This window comes from Caretta caretta, chromosome 5, assembly GCF_965140235.1.
Source record: "Caretta caretta isolate rCarCar2 chromosome 5, rCarCar1.hap1, whole genome shotgun sequence".
Taxonomy (NCBI): Eukaryota; Metazoa; Chordata; order Testudines; family Cheloniidae; genus Caretta; species Caretta caretta.
The window spans coordinates 86202243-86217674 of NC_134210.1; the positions used below are offsets into that span (position 1 = coordinate 86202243).

The 15432-nt window shown below is 43.2% G+C and overlaps 1 protein-coding gene across 2 annotated transcripts in view; it reads right to left on the reverse strand.

Annotated features, from left to right (window-relative positions):
- The window catches only part of SECISBP2 (SECIS binding protein 2), a 54717-nt gene that overhangs the window by 19621 nt on the left and 19664 nt on the right, over positions 1–15432 (reverse strand). For both annotated transcript variants that reach the window (XM_048849242.2, XM_048849241.2), the window contains exons 9-12: positions 12082–12186; positions 10528–10659; positions 8299–8431; positions 706–875 (exon numbers count right to left, since the gene is read on the reverse strand). In XM_048849242.2, the coding sequence (XP_048705199.2) occupies positions 706–875; positions 8299–8431; positions 10528–10659; positions 12082–12186 (540 nt within the window). The remainder of the gene's footprint in view (positions 1–705; positions 876–8298; positions 8432–10527; positions 10660–12081; positions 12187–15432) is intronic.

Below are 15432 nucleotides of genomic sequence, written 5' to 3' on the forward strand. Positions count from 1 at the left end.
GAAAGCCCACAAAACATGGTCCACATCCCTTAAGTTTACAGTCTGAAAACTGATAAACAAAGGGTGATGTCGTTGTTGCTGCTTGTTTGCTATAGTTTTTATATTGTACAATTTTCAGGTGCACTTCAGCAGTACAGAGTAGTTATTAAGCCATCCTAACTGGCTCCATGAGGATCTCCTTGTACTAAGGAATCCCAGGTGAAACTGAACTAATGCTACGCCACTGCCCACACCATAAAAGGGATGCCAAAGAGGTATGTGAAGGGGCCTGGATGTCCTTATATTTTCAGTTTCCATAAAAGCTCCATGGGCAACCAGGCAGAAATTAGAGAAGCTTTCGGGCTGCTCTAATTTATACTAGGGATCAGACCATCCTGCCCAAACCTGCACTGAGCACAGTCTGGCTAAACTAAAAAACTTGGTACTTAATACGTTTCCCCACCCCAAAGAGTTGAGCACTTTTTCATATAGACAGTCCTTGTGCTATAAAGTGGCTTGAGTTAGGACTAGAAAATGCTGATTTGGAACACTGAATAATATATTTAGCTTCATCATATACAAAGATTTTTTTTTTAAAAAAAATCAAGGATACTTAAAACTGAATTTGTAGGAAGGCTAAAATCCAGATTAATACATTTAACAGATGATGGTGATTGCTTAAAAAGATAGTAGAGCTATTTAATAAAAGGTAATAAATTGGAGCACCTTTTTAAGAGATGTTGGTTTCTTTGCTTTGGGGACTTCTCTCTGCTTTCCTTTCTTTACCAAAGGAGCGCTGGAGTCCAATGGATTATGTGGTGTCTTCCCTTGATTTAATTGTTGATTTTTTGTTACCGTTGCAGTTTCCTTTGAAAGCAATGGTATGGCACCGCCAACTGAGATAAGAGAGTTTTAATCAGACAGCTGTAACTCAATGTTAACATCTGAACAAAATCTAAGGCAAATTTAGTGTTTGGCTGTCATATGCAACAGGTCGCCTACCATATAAAGAGACGTTTTTTAAGCAATATTGAGCTGGGGAGGAAGAAGAGCCTTAGTTTATCTCGGCTCCTTCCCAAAAAAATATTACCCCACCCATCTCTATTAATTAGCTCTGATCTCCATGTTTTTGAGATTGAGAGAAGAAATTAAGCTAAATATTGCAATGCAGGCTATATTCAATATCATACCAATCCAATTTGGGATATTTTAGGAAACCTAAAGTTCTACTAGACTTGCCATTTGGGATTTCGTCCCCTCCACAAACGGATTCTACGGTAGCTTCAAGGATGTGCTAGAGCTTCTAGAATTATTTGTTGTGAATAAGTTAAATGTGTCTAACTTCCTCCACCCCTCTTATTTGTGAACTGCTTGCAAGCCAACACCACACTATTTCTACTGGAGTGTAACAAATGAACAACGAGATATCTAAGGTACTTATATGGCTCCCATCATCATCTCAGCACTTCAATCCTTAATGTATTTATCCTCACAATGCTCCCATGAGATAGGGAAGTATTATCCCCATTACAGATGGAGAACTGAGGCACAGAGACAGTAAGTGACTTGCCCAAGGTCACACAGGAAGTCTGTGATACAGCACAGACTGCACCTGGATCTCCCAAGTCCCAAGCTAGCACACTAACCATTAGACCATCTTTCCTCTAACATGCTTCCAATTAGAATTTGTAGATGCATTAAGTCTATGAAACTTTCAGGATCTGCACAGAAATCATTTTACCTTAGTACTTCAATGAATAAGATATCAGAAGTAACAGCAGAGTGAAATTGCCACACTTGTTCCTGAAAATATTGCAAGTCACTTTTTGTATCTCCCAGCCACCTCTACTTAGAGCTTTCAAGGGAATTTGCATAGTATCTTTCTAATATCAAGCAAGTTACTCAGAGCTACTGTGCACTCAGATTACTTAAAACTGATACAAGACAGCTTCTCTTTTCAGGCTAGACTTAGTAAACGAGAACTGAGTTGAGAACACAGCCAAGGAAGTTCTGCAATATAAAGGTGTGTGTGTAGGTAGAGCTAAAGGTTATGTGCTGCTCATGTCCAGTAATATGCATAAAATCCTGAGGCTCCAATACATCTGTCAAACTATGCATATCACCTGCATATTCACAGCCTGGAGAAAAATAATTAAGGGCTTGGCTATACTTGTGAGTTACAGAGCAATAAAGGAACCCCGGGCGCCCTAGCTCATGACCCATCCACAATGGCAAGGCACGTAGAGCGCTCTGACTCCATGGCTACCGCGCTGCTGGTACTCCACCTCGGTGAGTGGAATAACGTTTGTTGCGCCCCCGCTGGACCGCCGCAGCACCAGTGTGGATGCCCTGGTCCTATAGTGAGCTCTGATCGGTCTCCAGAAGTGTCCCACAATACCTGTTCTAGCCACTCCGGTCATCACTTTTGAATTCTACTGCCCTGCCCTCAGGTCACCAACCGTCAGACCTGCCCTTTAAATTCTCTGGGAATTCTGAAAATCCCCTTCCTGTTTGCTCAGCCAGGTGTGGAGTGCTCTCAGTGAATCTTTCCAGGTGACCATGCCTCCACGTGCCAGGCGAGCCCCAGTATGGAACAATGGCGAGGTGCTGGACCTCAGTGTTTGGTGGGAAGAAGCTGTCCAGTCCCAGCTGCGCTCCAGCTGTAGGAATTACAATACCTTCGGGCAGATATCAAGGGACATGATGGAAAGGGGCCATGACTGGGATGCACTGCAGTGCAGGATTAAAGTGAAGGAGCTGCGAAATACTTACCGCAAAGCCCATGAGGCAAACAACTATTCCGGTGGTGCCCCCGCAACCTGCCGTTTCTATAAAGAGCTGGACACGATAGTTGGGGGCAACCTCACCTCCATTCTGAGGACCACCATGGACACTTCAGAGCCCAGTTCAACAAGGCGGGAGGAGAAGGAGGAGCAGCAAAGCGGGAGCGAGGGTGCCCAGGCGGAGGAAGACACCCCGGAATCCCTAGATGCATGCAGCCAGGAGCTGTTCTCAAGCCAGGAGGAAGGTAGCCAGTCGTGGCAGCCAGTGCTTGGGGAAGGCCAAACACCAGAGGAGGTTCCCGGTAAGCGGCTTTTATTTTGGGAAGGAAGTTATTTGATGCAGGCTCCTGGGGTGAGGAGGGTTAGGGCTGCACGCATGCCTAGATGCGGAATAGGGTGTTGATGTGCTCTCTCACATCATGGTAATCGGCCTCAGTAATCTCTTCAAAAGTCTCATCCAGAACTTGGGCAATGTGCTTACGCAGGTTTCTTGGGAGAGCCACTGTGTTCCTTGTCCCAGTCAGGCTAACTTGTCCACGCCACTGTGCCGTGAGAGGCGGGAGGACCATTGCTGCACACAGGCAAGCTGCATATGGGCCAGGACGGAATCCACATTGCAGCAGAAGACCCTCCCTTGCTTCCCAGGTCACCCTCAGCAGCGAGATATCTTCCAGGATGAACTCCTGTGGAAAATGTGGGGACAGTGTACAGTATAGGGGCCCCCTGCCGCTGTTGGCTCTCCCCAAGGCACAGAAATCCAGAGGATAGTACAGTCGTGAAACAATCAGTCACGCTTGACCCTGTACTTACTCACCATTTTGGGGCTCCTGTGGGTTATGTGCACTCGCTTTGGGACGGGCAAATTATGCTATTGTGTAGATTGTGCTTGCCCTTAAATACAGGGGAAATCATTGCTCTGTCTGGTGTAAACAATGCTGTCTCTGTTAAGTGTTGCATTTTGCCTTTACAGATGCAACATTGAGATCTCAGCCGTCCGTGTTATCACCGGCCGAAAGACTCCAAAGAATCAGAAAGAGGCCATGTATAAGCAAGGAAGACATGTTGCATGAAGTAATGCAGCATTCAAGTAATGAAAATCGAAAAGTGTAGGAGTGGCGGGAGAGTGAAAGGAGGATCCGCCAGCAGAATGAGGAAAGCCGGCACAAAAGTGTGGTGCTCCGGCAGCAAAGCCCAGATTGGCTGATAAGCATAATGGAGCGCCAAGTGGACTCTATCCAGGTGTTTGTAGCCATGCAGGCGGAGCACTACCGCGCCCACCCCGCCCCTGCAGCCCTTGCCCCAAAACTCTTCCCCTTGTGCCCCCATGTCACCCCCAACCCACTTTCCCCAATATCTGGGTTCTTATCGCCACCAGCTGCCTCCAACACCTGTAGCTTCACCACCCAGCCCTGAGAACTACGACCCTTACCCACTGCACTCAACCCCCATCACCATGCAGTATAGCCATCCTGAAGTGCAGCACGCATTGCGCAGCACTCCAGACAAGAAGGTCGAGCATGATAACAAGACATACACAAATCTGTGATTGTCCTGTTCCCCACCCCACCCCCTTGCCCTTTCTGTTTCCCAAGCAGTTATGTTTCTTTTCAATAAATGGATTTTTTGGCTTTGAAAACATTCTTTATTACTGCATAAAGTAAAAGATACCTTAGCCCAGGAAAGAAACAGGAACTGCAAGTCAGCGTAGCACAGATTCCTAATAACAATGGAACCACTGCAATTCACTCCCGTGCAGGGCACCAGACATTACTGGTGGCTTTCAGCCTCAAATTGCTCCCTCAAGGCATCCCAAATCCTTGCAGCCGCGTGCTGGGTCCCTCAAATAGCCCTGTTCTCTGGCTGTTCAAATTTAGCCTCCAGGTGTTGAACCTCCGAGTTCCATGCCTGAGTGAATCTTTCACCCTTCTCTTCACAAATGTTATGGAGGGTACAGCACGTGGCTATAACCGTGGGGATGCGGTCATCGGCCAGGTCCAGCTTCCCAGAGAGCACCAGCGGCCCTTGCAATGGCCAAAGGCACACTCCACAGTCATTCTGCACTGGCTCAGCCTGTTGTTGAACCGCTCCTTGCTGCTGTCAAGGCTCCCTGTGTAGGGTTTCATGAGCCACGGCATTAAAGGGTAAGCGGGGTCTCCAAGGATCACAATGAGCATTTCGACTTCCCCTACGGTGATCTTCTGATCTGGGAAAAAAGTCCCAGCTTGCAGCTTCCTGAACAGGCCAGTGTTCCGAAAGATGCGTGCTTCATGCACCTTTCCGGGCAAGCCTGTGTTAATGTCAATGAAACGCCCACAGTGATCCACAAGCGCCTGGAGAACCATTGAGAAAATTCCGATTAATGTACTCGGAGGCTAGGTGGGCTGGTGCCAGAATTGGAATATGCGTGCCATCTATTGCCCCTCTGCAGTTAGGGAAACCCATTTGTGCAAAGCCAGCCAAAATGTCATGCACATTACCCAGAGACACAGTTCTTCTGAGCAGGATGCAATTAATGGCCCTGCAAACTTGTATCAACACGATTCCAACGGTCGACTTCCCCACTCCAAACTGGTTAGCAACTGATCGGTAGCTGTCTGGAGTTGCCAGCTTCCAGATTGCAATAGCCACCCGCTTCTCCACCATCAGGGCAGCTCTCAATCTCATGTCTTTGCACCGCAGGGTGGGGGCGAGCTCCTCACATAGCCCTATGAAAGTGGGTTCTCTCTTCTGAAAGTTCTGCAGCCACTGCTCATCATCCCAGACTTGCGTGACAATGTGATCCCACCACTCAGTGCTTGTTTCCCGAGCCCAAAAGCAGCGTTCCATGGTGGTATGTCCGTGAATGCCACAAGCAAACTCGTGTCATATGCGTTACTTGAGTCAATAGCATCGTCGGAGCCCTCACTGTCACTTTAGATCATAAGGAATAACTCGACTGCTAAACATGACACGCTGGCGAGACTCGTCAGCACACTCCTCAGCAGTTCGGGCTCCATTCCCGCAGACCGAAAGGGAAGACAAAGCACGCAGTACAAAAAACGTTGAAAGATGGCACCAAATGTGGACGGAAGCAAAGGGAATGCTGGGATGCGAAACAATGCATCACGGGGTTTTGGGACAGGACCCAGAATGCCCCACACTTCCCGCCCCCTTCCCACAAGCCACAGTGCCAGAATGGGAAGAGGTGCTCTGTGGGATAGCTGCCCATAATGCAGCACTCCCAATGCCACTGCAAGTGCCGCAAATGTGGCCATGCCAGTGCGCTTGCAGCTATCAGTGTGGATAGACTGCAGCGCTTTCCCTACTGCGCTCTAAGGAGGCGGGTTTAACTCACAGGGCTCTACATCTGCAAGTGTAGCCATGCCCTAAGAAATTACTCAGTGTTGTACATTTACTGAGCCCTTGCTAGCATTCCTGAAGGCAAAAAATGTAAATACTGTAGTCATTTGTATATGGTTATAGCATTTCGAAAATTAGCCCTTAGAGTCAAACATTTTACCTTCAGACATTAATAAATCCAAGTGTGTTTGTCTTGCCCTCTAACGGTTAACAGTTATAATAAAACAAAATAAGGATATTGCTCAATTTAAATACTCAAGAACCAATCAGCTGATGATTTAGAATTTAAACTATGATGTAAGGCAGATCCTAAGAGATTACTATTTGTTGTTTCTAGGACCAATTAACAGACATTTAATAATCTCTGAAGCTGTCAAACAAGTCAGTAATTTAACATAGTTAAGATGTGATCTCCTTCCAGTTCTTTAAAATGACAGATGTCTATATATATATATATATATATAAAAAAACCTCCTTTATAAAATGTAAAGTTGTTTAAATTACTATGACTGAGCCACTCTCTCACTTTCACCATACTCTGAAAATGAAGCACAAGGTAGAAAGGCAATAATGTGAATAAATGCTATCTTTGTCACACTATTAGATTTCTGTGGCTTTTCCTATTCTCTTTACTTTTTTGCAGCTATATCAGCTGTTAGCATAAAGGTATTTCACAACCTATAAGCCAGACTCAAATTTTGGCTCAGTCTCAAGTGATTTATTGTGAACACTTGAGTCTCAAAAAGTTCTTAATAATGCAATAGCTGTCTTATCCCTCCTCGGTACAACCAAGACATTCTCATCCCTCTTACGAGACAATGCCAGACACAAGTAATCTAATGTAATTACTACTACAGGGGCAGACGCTATGATTCATGATGCTTTACTTCCTGCTACACCACTCGCCCTGTCCCCACCTAAAATTATCCTCATGTAAGTACTTTTAAAAACTATTCTGTGATTTAGGATTAACAACTGTAGTTGCTAGAATCTCTCCAATATTATATTTTGGCTGCCTTTAATGCTAGAAGAGAGATTATACGCAAAGTATTCCAAGTTCTCACAGTGAACAAAGACAAAAAACACCGATAATTGATATCCAGTTATTCCTTTGAAATCTCAAGAATGGCATGGTATTAAAAAAAAGTTATGAAATTAATCTTACTGTAAAATTAATTTTACCATATAATAATTTATTGTTACTAAATTATTTGTAACAATGTACAAATGTTACTGAGCCCTGAGTTACAAGGGCTCGGTAACATTTGTATATTGTCAGTATATTGTTTCCACAGTACCAAAATAAGGAGAGAAATTCTTAATCATTGCCGAGTGATATGGATTACTAAGTTTTTCCTTTCTACTTGAACTAATGTAGTTAAATGTAAGTTTTCCTTACAGGTGATCTACAATGCAATGTGTTGTGCCATTTTTGTTTCTTTAGGATATACAAATAAAGCTTGAAAGCATTTCTTTCCCTCACCATAGCCAGGTTTTTGCTCATTTTTTACCTTACAACTAACAGACACTAAGTCTTGTCTTTTGTTTTTGCCTAGATAACTCTTCCATGAACCAGGGAATTGCTGTGGGAGTTCTCAGCCCTCAGCTGAAAGGGCTGAGATGGAAAGGTTTGAATCTTTACCAGAGAGCTTTTCTCCCAAGTGTTAGTCAGGAGTTTCAGTTAAATCAGTGTTAAAAAAAATGAAACTGACTGAAATTCTCTTCACTTTCATTTGCTCAGGTTCCAGTCTTGCCACTTGCAATGTCATAATCTTATCAGTTCCCCAATTGTCAATAAGGAAGACCTCAAGCAAAGGAAGAGCAAACAAGACCCGACAGTTTTAATTTTAAAAACAAAAGCCAAAACAGACTTCGGCCATCCCCATACATCATAAAGCAGAAAAGAGACCAAATATGGCCCCCTCTTGCCAACTTTTCAGGTTAATTTTCAGTCATCTTTCCGACCCATCTGAATAGATATTATCCAGCTAAATTGTAGTTCTTCCCTACCTCCACCCCATGTTATCTATCTTAACTTTTCATATAGAACTTTGCTTCACTTTGATTTTCTTGTCCATCACAAATGTGAAGTATATTCCTCCAATTACCACATATTAAAAGTGAGGCTATTTTAAATTTCCCATATTTGAAATCAACACAGTTGACATGAAAAAAGGAAATTAATCATAGCTAATACCTGAAAGCACCACAGGTTTTGAGGACTGTTTCGATTTCTCTGCATGTTGCTTCTGCTCCAATACAGCCAGCATGCCTCCCAAATCCAACTTCACTGGAATCTGACTCTTCTTTCCACTGCTCTTAGAAGCTTCCTAAGGAAGACAGGAATAAAACAGGGGTTGTCCCATTTCAGATCTTAAGAGGCTGCATTTCTTGTGACGTACAATATACTATAGACACATTCATTCAGGAATATTTGTGTTCAAAGATTAAAACAAGTTAAAGTGGAAAAAACACATCAAATCTTAATGTTTTGGAACAGTGATTGTTTTGGATTAATGATGTATGTTTTTTGACACCTACTGTAATGGAGCATCAAAGACCTCTTTACACTAGCTTCAGCAGACATTTCACGACTGAACAAGCTTCTGCTTTGGGAAGTATGTAGGGTACCTTTTACTAAAAAGGCTTACTGGAGTTACTAATTTTACTTCAGAAATATATAGGATAAATAGTTGATGCATTTTTGTTTTAGGCAGCTGTTTTTCAACACCTGGGCCTGGTGCAGACACTTCACCCTTCCCCAGGCCTTTCTTTGAAAAGAATTCTCTAGTGATTCCCACTTTATGTGCAGTCATCTGACAAATAGCCTTATATTCCTGTCTCTCTATTCAAGAAGGTGGGCAAGTAGCCTTCTCCATGGCTGGCACTATTCTTCTCAGTAGCCTCTTCTGTCCAGAGACAAAATTAATTTTAGATCCAAATTTACAGAAGCTCCATGTACTTGCTTTTATTACTGTAAATAAATAACCTAACAGAGGCAGAAACATGAAACTTAGGGTATGTCTTTACTATAGCTGTGCCACTGTAACATAGACACTTCCTACATCACCAGAAATGGTTTTTCCATTGATGTAGTTAATCCACTACTCCAAGAGGTGGTAGTGAGGTCAGCAGAAGAATTTTTTTTATCAACCTAGCTGTGTCTACACCAAGGGTGAGGTCAACCTTACCACAGTACTCCAGGTGCAAAATTTTTCATAGTCCTGAGTAACATGACTAAGTCAATCTAATTTTTAAGTGTAGGCCAGGCCTAAGGTTGCAGAAAGTACTAACAAAATGTTATTTTATAGCTACCTAAATAAGACACAAGACGATCTCTGCAGGGTCATGGTCTTCCTTGATTTCTGTACACAAACCATGCCAGAGTAAGCAATATATCCAAACCAAGGTTGCCTTCCTAAATTGTTGTAACTCTTTCTTCCTTCATAGTCCCAGCCATCATCATTTTAGTAATGTACCAACCCAATAACAAGCCAAGCCAGGAAGCTGGAGACTAGGGCATTCTGATTTACTTCCATTACCAGAGCTATGCTACAACCTAGCTCCGCATGGCTGACTACTAGCTTGCCCTACCACCTGTTTGATATCAAGATAGAAATAATTTTGAAGAGCTCACTAAAACAGTAAAAGCATTTCTCAAAGTTTAGAGAGAACAATATAGACCCAGTAGAATGCTAATAAACCCAAGTCAAGCTTGATCCAGCAAGAATTTTTTGGAATAAGGCAGCTTATGTCTTAAAAGGTAGCTTGGGGCAGCACTGCAGCCCTAGAGAGAAGTTGCTTTCCTTCCACAGCTTAAAAATGATGAGCCTATGGTTGGATGTAGAAGGGAGAATATAATCTCTGGGTGTGTAATATCCTTCAGACTCCAGCACAAACTGTTCCTGAATTCTTAAGACACTGGTTTAGGATAGGGCACGTCATGATCAAGTCAGATGGGCTAAGGCAGTGGTTCTCAAACTTTTGTACTGGTGACCCCTTTCACATAGCAAGCCTCTGAGTGCAACCCTCCCCCTCCTTATAAATGAAAAACACTTAAATATATTCACACCATTCTAAATGCTGGAGGCAAAGGGGGGTTTGGTGTGGATGCTGACAGCTCGCAACCCCCCCACCTCATGACCCCAAGGGGTCCCGACCCCCAGTTTGAGAACCCCTGGGCTAAGGGGACAACCTCCAATACTTAAAACATATGTACTGCAAAAACAAGTGAAGACACACTGGCCAAATTTCTTCACATCTGATAACCTAAAGTGGCTTGATTTTCACAGGTGCCAAGTGCTTCCAACTAAAGAATCACTTACTGTAGATACAAAAAAGATACACCTGCATTTAAGCTTGAATCTTTTGGTCCTTATTGCATTTTCAGCCTATGATCACTTACTTTCTATGGGAACTGGTTTACCTGAGGTTTTTTTCTTTCCAACATAGCAGATGAAGCCTGTTTCCCTGTTTTTTTCCCTGCTGTTACAACAGCTCCCAAGTGCGACATATCATTTTGATAATGACGGTCACAGGACTCTTTGGTTAGATGTACCTTTGAAATTTAAAGACAGAAAGAAAGAGCCAAGAAGGAACAGAAAATGTTTAGACTCCAGTCATATAGACTTAACACACCAAAATGTAAGCAATATGAATATCTGCAGGGGAATAAAGGGAGCATGTGGTAGTCAAGTCTACCTATAGTAACAGGAGCTGTGACCCAGACCTGAAATAGTAAGCAATGAGTTTCCTCTCACTGTGAGGAAACAGTGAGCATTCACTGGCTGCTAGATTAGTCAACTACATCCAAGCCCTCTATCTTTCTTCAGTATTTCTAGTTTGCCTACTATGATAGTACCTAGATTCTTCTAATGCAATGTCTCATTCTTTTCTGGTTGGTGGTGAAAAATATTTTTGCGACCCCTCTACATTTATTACAACAATAAAAAAAATATGACAAACCTATATGGTGGGTGTGTGTGTTTTGAGACCATGCTTCATCTCACAAACTTTGAAGGTTTGGGCTGCCTCCAAGTTATTCTGGAAATTTTATATTTTTTGCTTTAGAATAAAAGTTTTTAATACTTTGTGAACACACCCCACCCTCCGATTGTCTTTTGTTATCCCCCTGCAGATCACAGCCCAAAGATTTATAAACACTACTCCAGTGTAACACAGAAATGGCTTAGGGCTTGTCTACCCACTCACAGTGCTACTGTAGCATTTAGCTAAGACACTACCTATGCTGACATGACAGCTGCCCTCCTATCAACACAGCGCTGTCTATACTGGGGGTTAGGTTGGTATAGCTATGTCACTTTTTCACACCCCTGAGCGATGTAGTTATGCTGACATAAGTTGATAGTACAGGTCAAGCCTTAGATTTACTCCTTCACTATAGAATAATTTTGAAGTGGAAAATAGTGAAAGGAATGCATATGCAGGTAGATTACTTTTGCCAAAAAGCTGCACAGTTCTTACCCTTGCTGCAGACTGGCACTGAAATGTAGTGTTCCAGGTGCCCTAGATATATAATTGAGTAGATTTAACACTGATCAGGCTGCAGAGCCAGAAGCTGAAGATACTCAGCAACAGACATCTGAGAGTCTAGGTGGGTGAGGTAATATCTTTTATCGGACCAATTTCTGTTGGTGAGAGACAAGCTTTCGAGCTTACATATGACCTGAAAAAGAGCTCTGTGTAAACTTGGAAAATTGTCTCACACCAACAGAAGTTGGTCCTATAAAAGATATTATCACACCCACCTTGTTCTCTAATGTCCTGGGACCAACATGGCTACAACACTGCAGTAGACACCTGTGTCCATTTTCCCTTACTCGTTCTAAGAGCAAGCCTCTTCACCAAATAGAAGCACAACTACTATGGAAATTCAACATTTTAAAGTTTCCATTTTTCTCTGTTCGGTTTTTGGAGATACAAAGCAAGTGTATGGGAGTCATCTGACAAGATTTCTTACTTCAGGCTGCCTTCTGCTAACAGGAGGAGTATAGGATGATTTCTGAGTCCCCACCCTGTTTTTTCGGTCAGCGGCAGCTGCCAGGTCAGGAAACTCTTCAGCATCCTAAATAAAATACAAGCCATCATCTTTAAAGAAGACAATCAGCTCCAAATTCCCAGCTACAAATCAAATATACATTCTCTCCCTCTCTTCCACATAAAGAAACATACATCATCTGTTTTGGTGTATAGAGGTTCACAGATCTGAGTGCGTCTCCTTCAACTATTAACAACATCTTAATGATTAAAAGCTGCAGAAGGCACAGATTTTGCATATGGCAGCAAACAGTTCAGAGATGAAGGGATTATTTAAAAAAAAAAGCTTGCATTAATAGATGCCAGACCTTGAATCTTTTCTAGTACTCTGAGTGCAGTCAGTACTGCAGCCAACTAGTATGGACAGTTAAAAGTAACAAAATGGCTCCTTTTAGGAACCACTCTTTAGATGATTTACAAGCATTCTGAACTACAAAGCCCCCATTTCCAACTCTAGCCTCCAGTTATGTAGTTCTGACTTAAAGCGTAGGTGAGAGAGAAGGGGGACAAAATAGCAGAGTGCCACAAGTTTTGGACTATGGAATTGTGAACTCAAAGAAATCAGTATATGCACGTTTTGATACAACTGACCATGTACGTTTACAGCGAAACAACAGCACAGAGAATGCATGTATGCAGTATACAATATTAAACGAACTAGAAGGCCACACTCTTGTTGCTTCTGTAGGCCGAGGGCATTAAAAAAAGCACATTACAGGCTCCTTGATTTCCTTCATTCTCCGCACAAGCTCCTTGTATGCCATGCTCCAATCTCCCACAATTTCAGGGACTCCTTGCAGCCACCCCACCCTCCACCTCAGGCCAAAGATAGCATGGCCCTCCATTCTCTCCATGCCATGGGCTCTGTGTGCCCTCCCCATTTCCTGCTGCCACATGCCAGGAGCTCTGTGTTCCATTTGTTCTCCTCCTCCCATGCCAGGAGTTTTGTCCCTGCTCATTTCCCCACTCTGCCACATGGTAGGCATCTCTCTCCCCCATGTTCCCTTTCCCATACCATTTTCCATGCTTTCCCCACCCACCCCACCCCTGCGGTCCCCTCTGTATGTGCCCTCATTCCTAAAAAGGCCACTCACATATTCCCAGAATACGACATTTCAGTACTTCTGGGAATGGCATGTCTCCACTTCCGCTGGAAGCCACGTCTAATTTTGTATCAGATAGGAACAAACCTTCAAAAAGCAGGACAAATGGCCTGCCTACTCATTCCTCCCTATTCCCTCTCCCCACATTCTCATTTCTTTTCTTTTTTTCTCTGACTGGGAGGTAAGTAATTCAGGATGTCAACAATTTTAAACTGTACTTGGAGGATAGGCAGATCTGAGATGGGTGATATAGATACACTGGAAAGTGTTAATGGCTGCCATCAACTAGTTCTTCAATCTAAAGACCATTACAGAGGTAGCTGAAGCTGCTACAAGATTCAAGGAGCTCCATGAATCCCCTATTTCCCCCTTCAGGTTTTTTCAATTTTTACCCAGATCAATTGGAGTTTTGCCCACTGATGCTTAGAACATCAAGTTTTGGAACTGACAGGACGTGGTGTTCAAATATCTGTAATGAACAGACTGACATCTCTGAGCCGAGTGAAAGACTTCTTTGCTCAGCCAATTAGCACCATAACACTATGCTTAATGGAATTTTTGAATATATTAAAAAAACAGTTTTCAATCAAAATGTACTTTAAAATGCAACTTACACTAAGTAAAACTGAATGTTATCTATGAAAACTACTTCTCAGTTTTATTTGTGCAATAGCTAAATTACAATAGGAATTTAGAGTAAAAATAATGCTGATTAGAACTATTCTTTTCTGGAGGCAGGAAAAACAAATTTACATTAATACTCTCACAGTAACCTTAAATTGCCCAAATTACACACATATTTTGAAATAGGTCTGTTGTAAACATATACCATTTATATAGAGTACTTATGCCTTCATATTGATCAATTTCAGCAGGAGTTGCATGAATCTGAAGACCAAATTGGGTTATATGTAGGTAAGGTGGAAGAGTTAAGGTTAATATGAAAATCTTAAAAGGGAAACCAATTTAAAATCTAGACAATGTCAAAAAAATAGGGTAATCGGAGGTCCTACACATGTCCTGCCCTCCAAGTCCCAGTCAGTTCAACGTTTTACCACACATTTTTGAAAAAGCCTCTCTCCCCACTGCTGTAGGAGGAAAGAGACACACAAACAAATGGAAACTGCTTCATTTACTAGAGAAACAAAAATTAACATATAAAGTCCTGTCCAATGCACAAACACAGGAACAATTCCGTAATCTTAGGGAAAAATGTTCAGAGTTACTACTTACCATTAAAAGGCTCTGTTTTTTTTTTTTTTTTAAACATCTAATACACAAAAATGTACATGTGTAATCTTTACCTAGCAGAATACCTGATTTTCTCCTGAATAATTATATTGGACAAATCAACTGGATCTTCCCCCACTCCAATATAATACTTAATCTGAAGCACATGACTAGGGCTGTCCCTAGCTATTTTGGTGCCCTACGCAGCCACCTCACGGGGGGCTGTGTGGGGCCCCAGGCCTCCGCGGGGGGCCCCCGACCCCAGGCCTCCGCAGGGGGGAGCGGCAGGGCTGGCCACTTCCTGCAGGAAGTGGAGTGACCCAACCCCAGCCTGCTCTGCTCCCCTGGCTCCCAGCCTTGGGGGGAGGGGGGAACCGTCCCTCAGCACTCACCAGTGGTGCAGCTGGGAGCCACGGGAGCGGAGCAGGCTGGGGCTAGGTAGCTCTACTTACCGGTGAGTGCAGGCCCGACTGCTTCTAGAGTCCTCAGGGGAGTGCGGGCAGGGCTGGGGCAGAGCAGGGGCGGGGGCTTGGGGAAGAGCCGGAGCAGCATGCAGCTACCCAGGGCACCAGGAAATTTTGAGCCCCAAATTTCCTGGTACCCTACGCAGCTGCGTACTTTGCATATGGGTAAGGAAGGCTCTGCACATGACACACTGTTAGCTGTACAGTGTAGCAAAGCAATAAGAAGCAGATTTTAATTGCTTCCTTTGCTACCAAAAAGAAATCTCAAGTTGAAGGTTTTAGTTGCTTGTAGTCATGATGCACATTATGGCTGCAAATCCTACAGAGGAATCTACTAGTACTGGTGTGGAATTCAGTGGGACTTAACATGTGCAAGTGTCATGCTACCACACCCTGTTTTCCCCTCTGATCTCCATTGTCACATACAGAGTCTGATTTGCCTAACTTCTCAGTTAGGGTTTTGTAATATACTGTTGT